This window comes from Drosophila sechellia, chromosome X (genome assembly GCF_004382195.2).
Source record: "Drosophila sechellia strain sech25 chromosome X, ASM438219v1, whole genome shotgun sequence".
Lineage (NCBI taxonomy): Eukaryota > Metazoa > Arthropoda > Insecta > Diptera > Drosophilidae > Drosophila > Drosophila sechellia.
The window spans coordinates 3,677,685-3,699,491 of record NC_045954.1 but is presented as its reverse complement, the minus strand read 5'-3'; the positions used below and the strand labels follow the sequence as shown (position 1 = coordinate 3,699,491).

The following is a 21,807-nucleotide window of genomic DNA, read 5'->3' as shown; positions in this document are numbered from 1 at the left end:
ACCAAATTCATAGAAAAGCTCAAGCGTGCGAGGGTCAGCACTCTGAGAAATGCAATATTTCAAGTGATCTCCAGTGTTGTAAATTACAAAACCGGAAATAAAATAGATGAGGTATGTTATGATGATAGTCTATAGTTCGGAAGTTAAGCCCCAATAATGTTTCCGAATTGATTTGCACTTTAATTTGGAGTTTGTTGCGAAGATATTGTAATATTAATGACAGATTTCCATTGTAAAATCATTCGATTTTTCCTTGTGTGATTCGCATTTCCCTGGGAAAATGTGTGCGTAGTGCCTCTTGCTGCTTTTCTGTTATTCTTTTCTTCTTCATAATTTTTACCCTGTTTTTCCTTTTCGGTAGACGGTAGATGTGAGGGGTTAGGTAGCTAGAGGGGGAAGAGGTTTTGCTTAAACATTTATAAGGTTCAGGCCCCTGCTGTCCGCTCCCGTTGCCCCATTCATTCATTTCATTCACTCCGATGGAGCCCATTCATTTTCCTTACACTTTCCCGCACTTTGCCCACTTTCCCGCCATGTGTTGTAGTTGTGCAAATCCAATTTCATGCGCCTTTTTATTTATTTCTGGTTCCTTTTGGCCAGTTTTATGTTTTGTGTTAGTTTGTTGCCCAGCGCAACGTCCAATGTCCAAGTACCACTCCACGTCCAGTTGCCTTTTTTGGCTTTTTTTCCTTTTCTTTTTGTATCTTTCCCCCACTCGAAGACGTTTCTTTGCGACCTCTCGATTTTGGGTCAGCTAGGTATAAATTATCAGCGTCCGATGGGATCGTTCTATCAAAGAATTCGGATACTGTCGCGACCTATGCAAACAATCAGCGGAAAAGTTTCGATTCCGAAAATTAGAGGTTAAAGTGGAGTTTGGGTTTGTACAAAAGTCAAGGGATCCATTGTGAAGCGCTTCAAATTTCAACGAATTTTTATCAAAATTTATTTAACATTAAAGGACATTTTTAACATTGCATATCAGAGAACTGCAGCAGAACCAGAGGTTACTGGCACTCAAAATACCGGGTGTCTAGGCACCCGGGTGCTTGTCTGCACATGCAGATTTGACTGGGTGTTTGTAAGTACTCGCGATGTGAGTGGTGAGTGGCACCCGCATTCAAAATTATTGAGTATGAGTCGAGTGGCAAAAAATGCCACCCTTGCAGTTCTCTGTACATATATACTCGTACCGAATCCAGCTTTTGGAAATAATTACTTTAACTTCTCACCCAAAAGCGAAATTTTTGTTCGGTTAAAAATGAAACGCGAATCGATTGTCACAGTATTGTCAGTATTTTACCAGTGCACGAGATTAAAAATGAAAAGTTGACAAACCTCTAGTGTTGTGTATACACACTCACTGTGTTCAGTGTTCAAAAAAAGGTTGCTTATTTGCCACTAGAATTGATTGGCAAGCCGTGAAATTATTTAGGGAAATGAATATTTAAGCAGCTGCAGTCGAACGTGTCAATGAACTGCTGGCTTTTCACTGGCTACATTCACCGGACTCATGAATACTCATGAATATTTGAGCTTTAAACCACGCGCAGTTTTTCACTACGCAAATCTAGAAGTTTGCAACTAGCTTGAACCAAAGTTGTTGCAGTGGCCGCTTTCGATGATATTTTGTAGTTTAGTACCAATAAACGATATGACCTATGTATATGGCAGTTTTATAGTAATGCTGCACTTGCATTGACCTTAGTTAAAGGTCCTTAGCCAACCGCAAGAACCCAGATTCATTCAGGGCTGGCACTTAACCTCCAGAAAGCGACGGCTGCAACATCTTCTTGGCCCCATCGTTTCATATTACTGCCCTTGCTCTAGGAGCCCTCAATTGGTTCGCTTCTCACGCTGTTTCCCCCTCCCCATTCTTTAACCCCTTTTTGGCCCTTTTACCCATATTTTGAGCCCCCTCTTTGGCCGCAGGCTGTGGTTCATTTGCCGTTTCGTAGCATACCTATTTGGGCAGGCCATAAATTCATACACAAACTCGAGTCTCGTATGTATCATACAACTGGGGCTCAGCCAATGTAATATAAATGTCTTTGGTTTTGCTAAACATGAATTAAACCTCAGGCAACTATGTACGTATCTTACAGCCAGTGCAGAAACTGAAGCAAGTAACGCTTGTATTTAGTCAGGAGTTCAACTTATACTTTATACTTTTTACAAGATTGCACTAATATGGTAACCGCGACTGTGCGCCTAACCAAAATAATGGATGGGCGAAAAGGGGAGTGCGTTTGCAACTGAAATTGGGGCACGTTGCCTTTTTGGCTCGATAAACTCTTGTAGTCATGTTCTTGCGCCTTCAACTTCACGTTCACTTAATATACATATGTACATATATAGATATATGACTGAATAAACCATAAGACAGAGAATATAATATGTTGCTGCCAGCAGAAATCTCAAATCAGAAGCCTTCTCCTTCGTTGGAGGGAATTTACAATTTACATACGGTTTGCTAATTAAAAGGGCTGCAGGGATGTGGAATCTTGGGATATGGATTCTAGGCCACCGAGACAGGACAGGACGGCACTGGCACTGCATTTGAGGTATGCTCATATTTTCTTTTTCAAAACGCTGTCCTTGTTTCCGACGATCATTTGAGGACACTAAACGCTTTCGCAAAAACCCTAGCCTATACCCTTATTACATTTTTTTGCCACACCGAGACGAATAATTTGTACATATGTATAAGCAATGGGTATAAAATATAATTACAAATATTTACATTCATACATTTATCGGTCGATTGTAGTTTAAAGTTTCCGATAGATTTCTGAAAGTGTGCACTGAAGCCGGGCGACTTTTCTCTCTGTGCACCCACCTACACTCCCCCAAAGAGCCATTCACTGTGTCCGCAGCTTTTTAATAAGCCCGACGCGAGAGTCTGGGCCAGGTTCCCACTTGACATGGTTGAGCTGGGGACTTGACGAAAGAGGCTAACTTTTTTCTCCTTGTTTTGCAGCCCAGTATGAGCGAATAAAAAAAAGACCGAATAAAAAATCAGAAATGGAAGGGAAATGGGGGCTGCTTTGCTTCCGCTGACGCCTCGCAAATTGCCGAAGGGTGGTTCTTCCGGGGGGTTCGGGGGTGGACTTTCGACCCACACCTCCCCCCCGCCCATTATAAACTTTTCCCACTGCAAATTGGCAGCAAATTCGAGCTGCAGTGGAAAATTAGAGGGCATTATGGTTATTCGTTATTATTACAGCCCGGCAGCGGTTAGATCAAACGCTTTCGTAAAGCGGATTAGGTTAGGAAATCCCCTCATTAGGCGAGCGCATACTTTCGCCCAAACACTCGAAATAATTTAGCTTCTCGATATTCTAACTGACATATTTTTAGTCATGTGATAAATTATTAACTCAATGCAAGGGCTTCGTTTTAGATATTTAATGATTTATATTTGAAACACTTTTTCAAGTGTGTTTGCATTGGAGCCGAGTAACTTGTTGGCTTCCAATTAATCGGTATCCGCGACCAATGACCCCATCGTGGCCGGGGATCTTGGGCTTGGCACTCCAGTCTAGACGGCACTGGCCACGCCCACAGCGCCAGCGAAGCATAATGGCCACGCCCCGAAAACAAAGGCGACTTGTTGAGTCAGCCGATGTGCAATTGAATCGCGGAAGCTACTCAATGCTCTAAGCAACTAACTGGCAGTGAAACTAATGAAATGGTTAAATTTCGGCTCTGCCAGCGTTTTTACTCTACAAAACTGCTAAATTCGGAGGCGCGTTGGAGTGTGCTAAAGGAATTTGGCCAAAGTTTCAAAGTGACAATGTTTTTGTTTCCTTTTTTTTTTTTGGGACTCACATCTGCACCTCATTTACTTGGCCGACGGGATACTTTTTTGGTTTTGAACAGTAGAGGCGGTGGGTTTAGTCCATTTGCAAAGCATAAAAGTTGAATAAGTTGTTCGGCGTCCAGTTCGGCAAAAAAAAATGCCGCCACTAAATAAGTTTTTGTTCCCTGCTTTATATATATCTTATATATCTGTTCCGGGATGTATATATATTATGTATACACACATTGGAGTGACACCTCCAACGTCAACAACTTGAACATCAGTTTTGCGAGACGCGGCGGTCTGATAACTTTTCAAATTTAGCCGCTTGGAAAAAGAGTGTAAAGAGGCCGCGGAGGAAAAGCCCAAGATGCAGTGAAAGTTGAATGGGAGTTGGCGGTGTTGCGAACTTGCGATGTGGCGATGGGTTGAGGGTGCCCAAAAAGTATGCTAAGTATCGACGACGGCTACACCACCGGCCGTTTCCCATTTTCCACCCCGATTGCCACCCACTTCCTTACCCTTGAGCTGCGCTTGAAAGACGTTCGTTTTCAATTAAGGATCAACAACTGGGGAAACTTGTGTGTTGGCCTTAATCTAAATCTCGAAGACCCTATAAACGGCATGGAGTATGGATTGCGACTGCTGAATGAATTTTTGTACAAAAGGAACTGAGTTTTATTTATTTGCGGGTAGTATTGGGGTTTTGAAAGCTGCGAGGATTAACAATATATATGCGGCATATTTCCATTTGAATAGGAATAATTCCAAGCTGCAAGTTCCCTAGAATAGACCTGTATTTGCAGGAGGAATTTTCTTTGGTTTCACAGATCTCCAAAGGACTGGGCTGCGATGAATTAAAAAAGTTTTGAATTAACATTTATTTTATTTATTATAAGTTGTCCAATACCTATCGCTTTCGCTTTCGCTGTCCCACTCTAACCTTGATGCCTGTTCTCTTCTTGCATGTTACTTGGTTTGCGATGACGACGGATCAAAAAAAAAAAGGTGTTCATAAAAGAAAAAATTAAAGAAAAAAGAGAGAGGAGAGAGAGAGAGAGAGGGAGAAGGAGAAGGAAAAAATATATAAAAGAAAATTGAGTTGTAGACGCGACATGGATACCAAGTTGGAGGCGCGTGGGCAGTTTCCGGCCTCGTTTCCGGACACATTCAAGAACTTCTTTGCCATGATGAACGAAGACGAGGATCATGTGGGGCTCTTTGCCAATCTGCTGGAGGATAAGGTAGCCCGCGACCCACGTCCACATCTTTTCGGACGACTTTACGACAGCGCACATGTCCTAGCATAACAGTTGCATATTAACCATTTCTCTTTCCCTCCTTTCGTTTGGTTTTCCCTCCGCTTTCCTAGGTGATTCCGCGCCAGAACAGCCCCGTGCAGCCCCAGCGGCAGCGGTACGGTGGCAGCATGCGGAGTCACAGCGGCGGCGACCGCTCCGATCGAAGGGGTCGCGCCGAGCGGCAGTACCAGCAGCAGATCCAGAATCATCATCATCACCAGCAGCAGCAGCAGCAACAGCAGCAAGGCACCCAACAGGTGAGATGAGATGTGGCATGTACATGACTTGGTGACGATATACCGATGTATGCCTGCAGCAGCGCGTCTTTCAGTCGCGCAGTCGCAGCGGCAGTGGCAGCAGCGTTGACCTTTATGCTAATCGCAATGTAAGTTTCTCGACCACCACCAACCGGGTCAATTCATTGCGGAGGAATCGCTCGCGAGGATCGCTGACCACTCTGAGCAGCAATGGCTTAAATGCCCTGGGCCTGGGACCCGTGACCCTTGCACCGAATGTCAGCTCGAGCAGCAGCGGCAGCGTCCTGGACTTGACCTTGCCGGGTGGCACTGGCACGGGGACTGGTGACGGAGGTGGCGGAGGTGGATGCGGTGGCCAGAACGTGTATCCTTCGCCCGCAAAGTCGAACCTGAAGCCCGCTCTGAAGGCGACCAACTCGTCGGTGGATCGTGGATGCGCACTCTTCGTTGGAATCGATGGTGAATTTCATTGCGGTGACATCAAGTACTGTTCCCTGCACCATGACAATTCCGCAGATGGCATCCAACAACTCCAGCAGCAGCTCAAGAATCAGCAACTCGGTTCTGGACAGAAGCACGTGACTATGGCCTGTTGCGAGTGCGTTTGCGGCAGTGGCAAGGCTGCCCGTTCCGGACCCGATGGCGAGGACAATTGCGGTGCGAACTACCTGAAGGGCTATTCTGGCGGATACATGCTACCACCGACGCCCAAGGGGAAGTCCATCGACAAGGCGAGCAACTTCACTTCCGCCGAGCTGGCAGCCTCGAAGAATAAGGATCTGCAGGAGCGACAGGAGCGGCAGGAGAAACGTGGGTCGGTCATCCTCGAAAGAGCCTTCGATTTCGGTGAGTTTTTACAAGATATACATATGTGCATATGTATGTACAACTTAATTATTACTTATTTTATTTATACCCGAAATATGTGCGTGTTTTGAATAGTGTTTTAAGAAACTATTTTTTAGCCAAATTTACATAGCATAAAAGTAAAATTTTAAAATAGAAATGCTCTTTCTTCTTGATTAAGTATCCACACTGCTTATCGCTTGACAGTGTTGTAAAGCGCAATTAATAGCGCACGCAATGTAAGCCTTTTCCACAGCTGGCCAAAATGGAAATCTCGGCCATCTGGATTATCGTCACGGAAATGCAGGCGCTGCAGGGGTTGGCTCTTGATTAGGGAATTAGTCACCAGTTACTGGGCAGCAAAAAGGGCGGACGACGGCATGTCCTGCCACGAAGTGCGGAAGTCGGAAGTGCGTGCCATGGGCGGTGGCCCCAATTGCAGAACGAGCTGCCTGTTTGCATGCTGCACGGCCATCGGCTGGCAGGTTAATTAAGACTGCTGCCTGGACTTGTTTTCCGGGCACAAAGTGACTCTATACAGTGACAATGACATGGAGCACACTTCGTTCTCCGTGCCTCGTGGTCCATGCTCCGGTTCTCCGGTTCTCCGGCTCGCCGGTCCCCGGACTGCAGACTCCGGCTAACGAGGCCGCAAGTCACCTGCCAGATCGCAACTCCCTTTTGCATGGCCATCGTTGTGGTGGCTGCCACATTGATGCAATTGTGGCTGTTTTGTGGCACCTGACAACAAGTTAAGGGACAAGTCCCGAGGAGTTGAGTCCTTTGTGTCCGTCCGTTCGAAGCACTTTGCTACTTTACTCCGGACGCACATTTCACTAGCTGACAAATTTGCCATTTTTGTTGAATGCATTCTGCGTGAATTTAGGCCATTTTATTATACACTCGTTGGTTCATTGTCCAGGCTAGTTTCTGAAGAGCGCAACTTTTAGCGTGCTAGCTAGTGTTCGAAAACTAAACCGTTTTCATTGATGTTAGCCGCAGGTGTTGGTAAGAGGGAAAATATTAACCGAATGCCGCCCAAGTTGACATAAAGAAAGCTCTTTAACTTAATTTAATTTGGCTGGGAATCTGCTCAGAGCATTAGCTTTAGCCACTTGACTTTAAAAAGTGTTTTCATTTAATCCGAAAATGTCGTTAAGGAAACTCTGACAATGGCTGTTTGTGTACATTGCAATATTCCTCTCGAAAATTCAGCTGGAAAATACACTTAAACTTGAATTTAGATACCTGTCTCAGCCGGCGACGTGCGAATCCACGAACAGCGGATATTGGGCAAATGGATAAAGTACCCCGAAGGATCCACCTTCCATTTGCTGCTGGTAAATGCGCTTTAAATTCGCTTTAAATAATAAAACGGATAAGTCAAGGCCGCAAGAAAGGGGCAAAAAACAAAAAAAAAAAACAAAAAAAACGATCCGGAAGGGAGCCCAAAAACGAAAATTAAACATCAACTTAAAAAGTGGCAAATGAAGAGTATAAAGCGAAAAAGGTCCGACATTTACCCGTCGCTTGTCTTGAAGCCTTTTTGGTCTTTTTTCCCCCTTTTTTTTGAGGGGGCGAATCGGAGGCGGGTGACACTTACGGGTTACATGGATAATCGGCTCCTTTTTTGGGTGGGCGGGTGCCTGTTTGTCAGGTGAAGGGATTCGAACTTTAAGATACTTTCTGCCTTTGTCCACTTAATTGCATTTGGTAAACTGTTGAATGGAGCCGCTCGATAAAAAGACCGGCGACTCATTTCTGTAATGGATGGGCGCCTCATGGTGATTAATTTGACTGAATGCGGCTGAAAAAGGTTTAAACCGAATAGAGCCTCCCGAACGTTATGATTAATCGGCGGGATCAACGGAATTAAATCTGGTTAAAATCATGCCCTCAAATGAACAAAGACAAGTGACAAATGCTTCGAATGGCATGCCCATTAATCGAATTATTGAACTGCCAATGGGCACAATACAATAGATGCCGTCTTAAGAAAATAGACTCCCAGCTCTTAGCTACAGTTGCCAAAATTTAAACGATGGCTGCGTGATAAAATTCTTAAGCTCTGTCGACGAAGAAATGTGCCACACGCTAATTAAGAGAAAGCACCCAGAAAGTTTGCTAGGCAAACTCGGGGGCCATGAAATTTAATCATAAATATGTTGAAAACAATTTTTATGGCCACCCATTGGACAAGGACGAAATTTCCTGGGTATATTCCTCAGAGAAAATTAAAAAATAATGAGACTGTAGCCTGATGAGGAAATTGTGCACTTTAAAACGCATCCAATCGTTAAACCAAATGTTTTGGAGACCAAAATCTAGACAGTTCTTATAAACTATTAATTTGAACTACCATTGTAAGTCGTGACTTTCGAGTGACAGGATTTCCTTAAATCAAATGAATATTAAACTGGGTATTCTTGAGGTCGAGTCTGTTAGCCTGTCATATGTGGCCATATTTTAAGCGGTGCTCCGGGTCTAACCGACAATTTTTATGGCGCCCACCGACGCACAAAGAGCCAAAGTTTATTAATTTTTTTTTTTCGCCCAGCAACAAAAGGAAACAGCAAAGAAAACTTAAGCTTGGCTATAAACATGTAAACAGAAAGCAAACACACTCACACGCTTGCAAACAGAAAGTCGTTGGGAAATGTCTCGGAAAAGTTTGCTTTTTGGGTTCTGGCAAAACATTTTCATATTTGACTTCAACTTGGGAAACATAATTCCTGGGGAAGGCAGACACACACAACGCAAAAGCGATATATAGACACCCGGGAACAGGTGGCACAGGTGGCCCAGGTGTCCCCTGCCCACATTTTTCCCATACAACATAGATAAGGATGAAAAGCGTAGAGGGATGGGCCCAGTGGAACTGGCCACATCGTTGCGGTTGGTTTCTGTCAACTGGACGATGGAGAGACAATTATGAAACTAACAGACGACTTGTTTCACTCTGTCATTTTCCCAGCAATTTCCCAAGCTATTTTGTGTCAATTTTGCATGAATCTGTAATTGCCTTTGGAATCTTGTTAGATCAATTCAACTTCAGGCTGGCACTCAGCTGAATTTTAAGTAATACCGAAATGCTGTAGTAGTAACTTTTGTACAGGAGTATTTTATTTACAAAATGGCTTCGCTTTTATTGTAATGAAACTTCCGCCGATCTATTTACTCTATCCTGATTGCTGCCCGTGGTTCCGGTCCGGGTGCTCAGATGCCAGCTGCGATGAGAGCGACAGCATAAGCAGCAGCACCCACAATCCCGTGCCCTCGCCGGCTCCACATCAGCTGGCCTACAATGTCCTCAAGCCGATCCTCAAGCAGCCGCAGCAGCAGCAGCAGAAGGCAATGTTGCATCCGCAACATCAACAGGTAAATGTACAGCAACATCAAGGAGTTACGCAGCTGCAATATCAACAGGTGACGCATCAGCAACTGGGCAACCAGCAGCATCAAGTAGTGACCCATCAGCCCCACCAACAGGTAACCCACCAGCAACATCCAGGAGGAGGTGCCCACCAGCAGCACCAAGTGGTTGCCCATCAGGCACACCCCCACACGCAGGCTAGCCACCAGCAGCCCGTGCTGCAGGTTCAGCTCCCGACCCCCGGGGTGCACGTGGTGCACCGCCTGCTGCCAACACCGCCCACCCACAGTGGAAAGGGGGCGTACCACACGCGTGAGACGGCCTTGCAGCGGGTGCAACAGCAGAGCGGCTATTACAACCAGGGGCCGAGCACCTCGGCATCTGCCTACGGCTATAACCAGGCCGTGGAGCAACAGCAGATGCAGCAGCAGCTGCACTACGATTCGCACCAGGAGCTGCAGTTCGAGCAGCATCAGCCGCACCAGTCGCATCAGCAACATCAGCAGCAGCAGCTGCAGCATCAGCAGCAGCAGCAGCTGCAGCATCAGCAGCAGCAGCAACATCAGCAGCAACAAAATCAGCAGCAGCAGCAGCTACAACAGCAACATCAGCAGCAGCAACAGCTGCAGCATCAGCAGCAGCATCAGCAGCAACATCAGCAGTACGCGGATGACACCGAGCTTGATTACGATACGGAGTGGGAGTTGGATGAGGAACCTGCACCTCAGATTGTGCCGCCACTCACGACCTTCAACGATTTCGTCAACGCGGCTCAAAATCCAACTGGCAGTCGTGTAAGTATCGCTGAAATATTATTCACGTACAATTGTTGTTGGAAAAAAGAAAAGGTTGATCGATTTTATTATTATTTATTGCCACAAAGTTTGTTTGCGTAAATGTCTCATATTCATGTCAATCGTTATTGGATTGCGGTCTCATATTCATGCTTGAAGCCAAACAGACACTTTAAAGCCAATTAGTTCAATAATTAAATGTGTGTGCTGCAATAAATATTTACATTCCTATAACACAAAGTTATTTTTCAGCGACACCTCTAACCCCTTACAACTTGTCTCTTTATTTTTCACCATACCATGACCATTCATAGCAGAGTCTGCGGGCCCAGAAGTCGCCGATTTTGAACAGGCGTCGCGCCTCATCCATAGCCGGAAATCTTTTGCACTCGGATTACACTTACACCCGGAATAGCATCGGTGGAGCTCCGATCGACTCAAACGACTTTCAGCGCATTTCGCATAGCAGCAGTGCCAGGTATGAATTGACAGTTCTAGGTTCCAGTTCAATTATGTTTGGTGACGAGGTTCGTTATGTTAATTATTCCATGGTTACGAATCAGCATTCGGCTAAAGTTGTTAGAAGACCAATTTGTGATGACTTTCGCCAACTTTTTAGCTTCAGTTCCGAGGAAGATTAAGCTGATGATAAAGTAGCTGCAGCTGGGGGCACAAGTCCTCTTCGAAGGCGTCCAGTCATAAGCAAGTAAAAATGATAATTAAAAAGTTTGCAACAATGCCAGGCAAGCAGGTAGGCAGGCAGGTGGGTAGAGCAGAAGGGCCACCCTAATTAGGTGACCCCGACCGCCTGGAGCCTTCAACTGTGACCTCTCGTCGCCTCCCTGTGGGCCAACAGTTGTTGGCCATTGTCTTTGGCTTCCCAGCGCGACCTTGGCCCAATGGGTTTTTTCGAAATGGAATTTGTGCTGGTTTTAATGCCAAATGGCTTTTCAAATGCTTCACGCTTTATTCCATTCACAATTCACTAGCAAATGGCTTGTGAGAGCTTCAGACACAATTGCATTTAGCTTTAAAAAAAATAAAAACAAGTGCACTTTTGCAACATTCCATTCCGGAAAAGAGGAATTTTTTAATGAGTTCACAGTTTGCCACATCTATCGCTTCCCGCCGGCGAAGCCAGAAGTTTCCATGAAAATCTTAAAGCCAGTTGCCTCTCTTTGCTCTCGAGCAATTTAAGAGGTATTTGAAAGCGCTGGATGAAGCGTCAGCTTTTGGGGAAAAAATGGAACGTCTACTGCTGTTTGATCCGAGTTCCATCCTGAATAACCTTTCCGAATTTAATAAGAGTTTAATTTTTCTCGCTGAATATTCGCTGTGCGTCCTAATTGGGCTAATTACACTAAAAGCCAGCGGGTCTGGGGCAATTTTCAATCAGTTTTCATCAAGCTCGCTGCTAAGTAGCCTAATTATGAGCTGAAACGCAATTAACCTTAAGCCAAGCCATGACCATTGAATCACACACTGCGTGTGCAGATACACAGAGGGCAATTATCATTTTCGAACTTAAATCTATAGTTAGCGTTCTCAAATAACTCAGGTCTCAATAAGGGAGCAAGAGCAATTATTTGCAATTAACATTTACATTTCTTGCTGCTTCCAGGGATCGCATGTCACTAGCCGGAGTCCTGACCTTTCAGCAGGCCATGTCCGGAGCTGTGTCACCGCAGTATGGCACAGTGGGATCGCTGAATCCCCAGCCACCCGCTTCTGGTGAAGCCGGGAAGCCGGGAATTGTGGGATCCGATGGCATTGGCGGAGGCGGATCTTCACACAACTTAAATTTGACGGTGGGCCTGGGGTTTCTCGGTGGTTCCAGCACCACTTTGGCAGCTGTCGCCGAGGTGACTAGTGGGCCGGATGGCAATGGCGACTCCACCGACTCCCCGTCCCCGGTCTCCATGATTCCCAGCAATCAGCAGCAGCAGCAGCTGTTGCAGTTGCAGCTGCAGCAGGAGCAACAGCATCTGCCCACCCATTTGCCCATGAAGCGGGAACGAGGCGTGGGCGAGTCCTCGGGGGCCAGCACATCCGGCACCGCCATCGCCGAACTGGCCTCCTCCGTCGTCCTGGCCACCCAGTCCGGCAAGCCGATGACGGAGCGACAACGCTTAAGGACATCCAGCATGCCGGCGGAAAGTCGAAGGGTGAGTAATATTCCAAAGAAGCTACAACACTTGACAGACAATATAATTATATTTCTGACAAATGACTTATAAACAAGTAGTATTTAAACTCAATCGTCGGATGCGATACGAACATTCAAGTCACGATTATCCCAAGCTTCTTCCACAAAACTGCCCAGTCATGGAAACTATTTATTTTTGCCCAAATTCGGCAGCTGGCAACTGCATAGTCCAATTCAGTCAGTTCGGCCAGCACGCTCGTGGGGATTATCGCACCGACATGGGACGACAAGTAATTGAAACTCGGACCGAGGAACAAAAGTCGTTTAAGGACAGCCATTAGCACTCCACTCAGCGCTGAAATATGCTTAATAGTAGCCGGCAGTCGAAAGAAAAGCTTGATCTGTGCTCCAGACGAAGGAGGAACCGAAGATTACACATGTATCGGGGGAGTCTACTTCTGTGTGGCTGTGCGACTCGGCCAAGTTTGCAGCATTCAGCATGAGTAAGCATTTGATACATGGCTCTGCTCTTGGCCCTCCGCCCCCGGGTCATTGGCTGCCTGAGTTGCTTTTTAGGGAGCGGTAGGAGTGGGCCTAGCTGCCAAGTTTATCATGCCCCGACCACCGACCATCCCCCAGTGGCCAGATCCAGGCCCACTTGTGCCTTGTGCCTTCCTGTATCGTTTTTGGCACACTTGAAAAATCAGCTGGCGAGTTGAGTGCACTCCCAACATATATATATACTACATATATGTGTACTATATATACTTATTGTGTATCAAGGCATTCCCTAGACGCTGAATATAGTTTCACTGAACAAAAAACTGATTTCTATCATTTCCACATTTGCAAAAGTACTCATGCCATTTGGTTTACCTTTAAGGTATTATAGGACATTTTTTGTCACTTCCGAGCTCTATAAATATTCAATAGGTGCATAAAGGTCGACTCATTCAATTGTCCCTTTGGCTGTGTGCCATTATCGTGGATTTATGGCTGCGGTGTCGGCCGTGGGCTTCATAATCCCCACGCTACCTCGGCTGACTTGCACTTGTCTAGTCGGTGCAGCTTATGTAATTAGTTTGTGAAATTACTCGAGTGAAAATTGTGCAACGCGTGCTGCGCAAACTACGTGCCACCTGGAATACCTGCACCTGCCACAGTCGCAAGGGACTCAAAGCGGCAAGAAAGTGGGCCAGCCGGGGACATTGACCCGAAGTTTTCACATTTTCCGGCACAGAACCTTATACAGAGATGCGCCGTCTGGAAATTGATTTCTCTGCAATGGGCGCTGGTTGCAATCAAAGTGAGCGGGAAAACCTTCAAACGGTATCAATGGCAAGCACATTGATGGGTCGCACCGGCGAAATAACGTGGATTTGCCTGGAGTCCGGGGTTCAGCATTAAATGCCTAATAGTGTCAAGTGTGCGTCGCACTCGACACCAAAAAAGGAGCAAACTTGTCGACTGCAGGCCCGCATCCATTCACACTTCACCGCCACTTCCGTCGCCTGCAAGCAAACAAAAAAGGAATAAAGCCAAAGAGGCTGAAACCCCCAAGGGAGCCGAAAAAGTGCAGAAACTTTTGTGCCACCATTGCCCGAAAGGCCAACCGCAAATATGTGTGTCCTGTAAGCCCATCGGGGGCAACCGCCCTGCAATTGGCAGGAACAGGAGCCGGTACTTTGTGCTCCCTACTCGTTTCGTGCCCCAAACTGCTGGAGGTGTCTTAAATTCGACGTATGTTTTCCATTTGTAAAGGCTGCACTTACTGCATATTAGGCAGCTTAAAAGATATCGAATGCAGGACCAACAGTTGTAGGCTTTTGCCCACATATGTATATGTTCTTATCATTATGATAAAATGTATTTGAAAAATGGTTTTATTTGTAAGCTTCGTTGACAAGATGTCAACGCTGCGTATGCGCAATTTTTACGAGTGTGACATTGCGTATACGCCTAGGAGGCAGCTGACATGGCGTATGCGTTATTTTCAAAATGTTAACATTCCGTTTTCATTTTGCTATTTTATTTTCACTTTGCAGCCCCGTCTGGCGGAGATGCGACGCTCGGCCATCCATGCCGGTGATCCGGACATGACCTACTACCGTTTGCGGAGCTTCAGCATCACTTCCCATGGCATCTGCAACTTGGGCGATTCCCTGAGGCAAGTTCCGAAGGCCCTGATACTTTTGTCAGGCTCTGCCATTTATTATTCTTCTTTTTTTATTTTTCTGGAACAGAAGCCGCAGGTCACGTTCGATCAACTCCGTGACTTCCACCGGCACCTCAAACAGCGGCGTGGATCGACACAATAGGTGAGTTCAGTGGTTCAACGCTCGACGTTCAATGCTCAATGTTCAAATGTTCAGTGTTCAATGTTCGGCGAACAAAAGTGGCTGGCTGGCAATAAATTGTTTATGAAATGACAGTTCACATGGCGACAACAATGCGAAATGTGCGGCATTTTCACGTCTATATAGACTGACTAATTTCATACAATTTCCACGCCAAACACTTTCCGCTGCCATTAACAACGGCATCTTGGAGTCTGGAGCTTGGGGACCCAAGATGGGGATGAATCGTAACAATGCCAAAGCGTTTTCCATCTCATTGACGAGGAAAACGACGCCTTCCCTGAACAGTGGCAACAATCGCTTTAATTGGTATTTTACTTATTGTTTTGGTATGGATTTCTTCTAAATTCTGTTGCGTTCCTACTCCACTTGATGGTACCAAAGATTAGTTAACACATAAATATATATTCATTTAATTTTGATTGCCTATGGATTAGGTTGCTCCACTGTGCCTCGCTGATTCGCTTATTAATGTTATTCGTATTGCCTGTATCTTCGTAGCAACGCATCGGGGGCATCGGGCGAAGTCATCGACGGGGATCCCAATGTTCCGGCCTACAAAATTGCCATGCTCGGCGCCTCCGGAGTGGGCAAGACCACCCTGACTTACCAGTTCACCACTTCCGATTACATATGCGCCTACGACCTGAGTCTCGGTAAGTCGGTGTACGAAATTCATTATTCACCAGGCTCTTTTCAATTGTCACTTCTTTTAATCGGGCAAATGTAAGGCTATACTTAAATAACCAAATATCAAATGTATGTTTAGGTATGCTCAGAAATTGCTCAAATTGTATAAAATTTATAAGTGAATCACGTACCTAAATGGCTATTTGTCCAGGCACACGTTAGGCAACGTAATTGAAAATGAAGTCGCCCTTTCAGAATCACCTCCCCACCACGCCCCCCACCCCCCGCCTGGCGCTCCACTACGCGGCTTTTAATCAAACACATTTGCATTTTAATTATGGCACAAAGTCATAAAATATGAAAACCGCCGGCGCTAATTTCATTAACTTTCGCGACCATATCACCGGATCCCGCAGTGTGGAAACGCTAGAGAACATGGCCAAGTTGACTGCCAACCACTTTAATAGCGGCTTTGGAGCTTTTAAGTGGATTTTCAGAGTGAAGTGGAGAAGGATTTCCACTGCCATCGGCTTAGTGTCCCGCTTCTCGTCCAGAAAATCGCATTAGTCGCAAATAGACTGGGATGCAGTGTTTTCCAGTCCCTCCCCTCTCGATTCAGCATTTGGCATGGCATGGCTTGTTATTGTGACTTCCAAGAACGATGCAAGGCAATGCCTATCAAGCGTATTAGGGAAACTGCAGTGATTTAAAGTTTCTGGTCTCTAGTCACTAGTCTCTAGTCTTACCTTAGTTCAGTTTTCAAGTGCCATACGGGCATGGTATGGATGAGCTGTGCTCAAAGCCGGAAAACTCTTCTCTTTCTTTTTTTTGTCTGCCGGGGTCTGGCGAAAATTGACGTAATTAGTCAGACCAAAAGATGCTAGTGCATCCGCTCCGAAGTCGAATTAATTGAATTGTGCCACTATCGAATTACCTTTTGAGCAGCGGACTTTAATGGACCACACTTGTGTTCTGGCACTGAGTTAATTACGTCTGGGATGCTGGAAGCTCAACGGCTTGAGTTCTGGCTGGAGTAATCCGATCATGGCGAAAGTTGCCGAAACCCAATATTTCATTAGCAGCGGATAATTCATGCTGCAAGCGGCGCAACATGTGTGTGTCGCCGTGCAGCAACAGCTGCCAGCGGATGATTTCTGGTCAGGAAGCAAGCGCCCGCATGCGATTTGGATATTCTATATTAATGGAGTACGGCGTACTTATATCATTATCATCAAGCTTCATTGTACTTTCCTGTGCAATACGGGCTCCGATTGGTCTCTGTTCGCCTCGCTGGCATTTGCAGCTGGACAAGGCCAAAGGGCCGAAAAGTGGCATTGCCATGGTCGTTTGTGCAGGATTGTGTGTGTTGTGGAGATAATAAAACTGGGAGCTTTAATTAGTCCATAAGGAGGGGCGAACTTTATGGCAATCGTGTGTGCGAGTGTGTGCGAGTGTGTTTGTGTGTGCTGGGGGTCTTTGCCCTTTTGGTTGCCAACCATTGTTGGCAATTAACATAGATGAGTTGTCCTACGGACTGGTTCCTAGCTTGCCAGCTGCACTGCTTCCACTGCTTGCACTGCTTGAGGGCTGCGTGTGTGGTTTCGATACTCGAATGCTTTCCTGCAGCACACGCAAATTGCTGTGTGCTTTTGCGTGTGGGCGCATCTTAGCCATATTTCGCTAATGGCTGCCAGGATTGCATGACCACAGAAATCTGTGGGCGGCGGAACTGCTTTGGCCACGCCCTCGAAAGCAGATGGTAAATTTATTACATGTCATGTGTCCGTTTGGAGTAAATCTAAGTGCCTCTGATTTTGGACAATCGCCCTGATTTCAGTTACATTTATGCAACCACCACTATTGTAGAGCAACACTACAAAACACCTTTTGAACACAACTGTACCCAAAACTGTACCTGTGGCATCTAAACGAAAATAGACTACATTCGATGAAATTTTAGTTTTTCAAATGAATCCAAAACGTGGTGTCTGTCGTTTTCTAATGAAAATTTCTGTAAAAATCCGTTTTCGCTTTTACCTATGTGACACTTTTTAGCCAAATTATAGAAAAAAAACCAATTTAAAAAAAAATAGCATTTCTACCGAAAGTAAAGTTTTACATTGGAAATATTAGCTAAAATAGGCAAATTTCCAAACTTAATTTTCTGGCAGTGTTGCAGTGTGACGTAGCACTTTCCGTGTGCTCCAAGGGACAAGAAGGTTTTACGGCTCCAGAGTAGCGAGTACGGAGCACCGAGGGTCGGTTCCCAGTTGCCAACACCCGGTGTGGCCTCCACTCCAAGTTCACTGTCTGCGTCCTTTTTCCACGTTTCATGGCTGGGCTAAAAAAAAAAACAAGTCAATGTGGACAGAGAAAGGGGAGCGTCAATTGCGACATTAACTTGCTGGGCAAATAAAATCACTTTGATTATGGTTTTATGGGCGGCACGCCCTTCCAATGCCCACGATTTAAGACCCTAGAACTGCATTCGAGTACTTGTTATTTTGATTTCCGTGAAAACATTCAAAGCTCAGGGCTTCCTTTCATTTTTTCTGATGTCAATGTAAATGCACACCACGTTGGCTGCTTTGTTATGTTGTAATATAATTACCAATTAGTTTTTGTATGCCCATATATATTATATATACATACATTTATACATTTACTTTTTTAGATGATGACTACGGACAGAAGACGGTGTCGGTGCTGGTCGATAACATTGAGACGGACTTGGAGATTATTGATCATCCCGCATGCGAGATGTCGGTGAGTTCCGATTCCCCTGAAAACTGCTCCCTCGTCTGGCTGGGAATTTTTCCGTTTTCCGAATTTTCCGATTTTCCCAGTCTGATTAAGTGGATCAAGCTGTGGACTTACACCCATCTGCCACTGACAAATGTCATTTACACGTTGTCGGTCGTCACTTTAAAGAAGAAACATTGTGATGGCATGACACCAAAGTATTGCAAATAACAAAGTAAGTTGCAATTGCAATTGCAATTAGCAAATGTTCAACACAAAACCATTGCAATTTTCGGTTAACCCATGTGCGATTTCTTAAGTCTGGATTGAGGGAAGCTTTGGGTCTTTAATTTGAGCAAGGGGTCAGGCGTCTCAGCTGGAACAACGTGAACTTTTCCATCCCTTTTGGCCCCACCCACCCAGCTCGTCGTCAGGCAGCTTGAAATTTCATTAGAACGATTTTTGTAGCCTACTTTTTTGCGCCATATGGCTCATCTCACTCTTGGTTTCTATTATTTCTCCACCACAAAATTGGTCCTCGCCTGCAGACGGAGGCCTTCTGCGCCACCTACAACATCGACCTCTTCGTGGTGGTCTACTCTGTGATAGATCGAAACACTTTCGCAGCAGCCGAGCGTGTCCTGCAGTATCTCAAGGAGAACGAGATGCTCTTGTCCCGCGGAGCCATCCTGGTGGCCAACAAAACGGATCTGCAGCGACACCGAGTTGTCACCCGTCAGAGTAAGCAATCTATTCAATTTTTGTGTGTTGATTGACCGGATTAAATCACAGCCATATCTTTTATTTGTAAAACGACATTCAAGAACATATTCTATACTGTTTAAATGAGGGCTAAGAACTAATCCAGTTGGTCACACACAACCAATTCTTCAATTCCAGTGGGTCGCAAGGTGGCCAAGGAAATAGCGTGCAAGTTTATCGAGACGTCCTCGGGACTGGATCACAATGTGGACGAGCTGCTGGTCGGCATCGTGGCCCAGGTGAAACTCAATCCGCAGCGTTTGCGATTGCTAACGGAATTGGAGCTGCAGCGCCTGAATCTCCAGAGTACCATCCAGAAGCACCGTGGAATGCACCTGCAGACGCGTCGGATGGTCCGCCAAATGAGCGTTTGCCAGGGCGACGGGGAGATCTTCGATGGCGGATTGCCGGAGGGGCTGCAGAACGGCGAGGCCAACGACGATCCGGACGGAGTGCCTAGCACATCGAAGGCCGGCCGGTCGCGGATCGAGAATCCCAACCGCAAGCCCCTAAACCTGGAAAGCATATTGAAGATGGGCGAAAGCGAGGTGGACGAGGACGAGGATGTGGTCAAGTCGTCGCAGCTGAGCAAGTTCAATATGCTGGCGGCATCCATACGTCATCGTCGTCCATTCCGCAAGCGTCGCTCGTTCGACGGCGGCGTTTCCACGTCTGCAGCCGCGGATGCAGCAGCTGAACTGCAGCGGCGCTATCAGCTCCGGGCCATGGATGATCTGCAGCTGGAGGGACGACTGGCAGGAGCGACGGAGGAGCGCTTCGGGGAGAGAAGTGGACTGGCCGACAGCGATGACGAGGAGGACGGTGAGGACGCAGTGGATGGAGGACACCGGAATGCCTGCAATCGCAAGGTGGTCAAGAAACTAACCGCCCGCACCAAGGTATTCATCTCGTCGGTGCTGCGCTTCAAGAAGGCCATCAGCCTCAAGCGGCGGAACTCCTCCAGCTGCAGCGATCTCTTCGTGATCTAAACGGTTGGCGGCGGCGGCATAGGAAGTAGGAAGCATAGGAAGCATAGACTGAATGTACATAAACGGAGTATAGAAGGAGGCGAAGTGGGAACATAGAAATGGAAGCGGAAGCGGAAACGGAACCGGAACCGGAACCATCCAGACCAGGAGATCCAGAGACCAAAACAGGCAGGCATAACGAAACAGCAGCGCAAACCGAGGTGGAGTCGAACACGGAAGTGCAGGTGTAAAGGAGGTCAACTTATGAGGAAGTTTCCAGTTGCATATTCCACAAAAACTACAGGGACATTTTCCGTTTCATTGGCCATCGGACGTTTGCAGATTCAGAGCTATAGATTTTGCACTTTTTGATGGCAACTGCAACTCGTCGGGCGAAGGCAAGCAATATGAAATTCTGGGCCAAACAGATTTCTAGAAATTTATAATCACTTGAAATGGCATTTAAAAGAGTGGTCTAGTCATCCATGCCCGTGCGACTTGCGGACTGAAAATATATTGTAGACAACCTTTGGAAACGTATGTAAGTGATATTAAGCATCTAGAAAGTTTTGAACAGGCGAATATAACATAACATTAAAAAGCAAAAGACATACCCTTTTACCACGAACCCAACCGGTAGGTGGCGCTGCAAATGCGGACAATAATTTTCTTAACAAAAATATTGATCAGCAAATTTTACAAAATCGAAAAACAAAGAGTTAAGCACGTTTTATGCAAATGCAAAATGCAAAATCGAATCCTATCCGCTTGAAAACAAAATGAAAATGCAGCTAAAATGAAAAAAAAAGAAAAAATAAACAAACTTCGGCTTTGTTTGAGTGGCACATACATACATACTCGAGGAAACAGGAAAAACCGCAATTGCAATATACATACATATGTAGAGAAACAGGGCAAGGAATTGCACTCTATTTTGTTATGTCGTTTTTGTGGTTTCTAGTTATGATTAATCGCGTGGTTTCTGACAAGTTTCAAACAAATAATGAATTGACTTTATACCATAATGCATATATTGAGTAATATGGTGCAATTATGCATTTTTTTCAACCAATGAACATGACATATGACATTTATGTATGTAGACAGGAAATCTGGCAAACAAATGAAAGCCAAAAAGAGCAGTATGAAATAGTCCAAACACTTTTTTTTTTAGAGTGGCAAGCATGTTAATGAAATTCGATTTCATAATGTCAATGGTCCAACTTAATGGCTCAACTCTTAGCACACTTTAAACATTATCGTATACAATTAAATACCCTATTTTACATTTACCCTCTTTTGTGATACTCTTCTAGTTGCTTATTTACCAAAAAAAAAAAAAAAAAAACCTTCCACCAACAATTTAGGTATTAATATATTTTTCCTATATTAACTGCTATTTACAATAAAGCAATGTGAGAGCTTTTTGTAAGATGCGCACCCTTGGAACTGCTGCTCGTTTGGCTATTGCTGAACTATACATATACATATGCACATCTATTGATACATGAAAAAAAAATAATTGTCTAGCGCAGAGTTTTTAAGAAAAAAAAACATTTTTTTTGCGCGACTTTGATCAAGAATAGGCAAATAAGTATTTTACACTTCTAAATGTCGTGTGGTAAGAATACCGAAAATACACTGAAACCACTGAAAGCACTACATAAAGTACATACAAAAAAAAATAATAATAACAACAGCAGATACCATCTGAACAATGAAACAAAGAGTTCTACAAAAAGTTACAGCCAGTGGCACCAGAACAGGGATACTATACAACACACAGAATATTCAATATTAATAGCTTATGAATGCTAAATCAGAGGAAA

At 45.3% G+C, this 21,807-nt stretch overlaps 1 protein-coding gene across 4 annotated transcripts in view; it reads left to right on the top strand.

Moving 5' to 3' along the window:
• Positions 1-20,701, top strand: part of LOC6612554 — a 35,568-nt gene extending 14,867 nt beyond the window's left edge. The window contains exons 2-14 of one of the 4 annotated variants that reach the window (XM_032726780.1): positions 4,811-5,046; positions 5,175-5,360; positions 5,420-5,819; positions 5,877-6,206; positions 9,427-10,373; positions 10,688-10,851; positions 11,995-12,538; positions 14,565-14,686; positions 14,763-14,837; positions 15,378-15,532; positions 18,181-18,272; positions 18,797-18,989; positions 19,149-19,999. In XM_032726780.1, the coding sequence (XP_032582671.1) occupies positions 4,918-5,046; positions 5,175-5,360; positions 5,420-5,819; positions 5,877-6,206; positions 9,427-10,373; positions 10,688-10,851; positions 11,995-12,538; positions 14,565-14,686; positions 14,763-14,837; positions 15,378-15,532; positions 18,181-18,272; positions 18,797-18,989; positions 19,149-19,999 (4,188 nt within the window). In that variant the 5' untranslated portion in view covers positions 4,811-4,917. Of the gene's footprint in view, positions 1-4,810; positions 5,047-5,174; positions 5,361-5,419; positions 6,207-9,426; positions 10,374-10,687; positions 10,852-11,994; positions 12,539-14,564; positions 14,687-14,762; positions 14,838-15,377; positions 15,533-18,180; positions 18,273-18,796; positions 18,990-19,148 lie in introns of all 4 variants that reach the window. The other 3 variants (XM_032726777.1, XM_032726778.1, XM_032726779.1) reach the window with 3 other exon arrangements.
• The last annotated feature ends 1,106 nt before the right edge of the window (positions 20,702-21,807 follow it).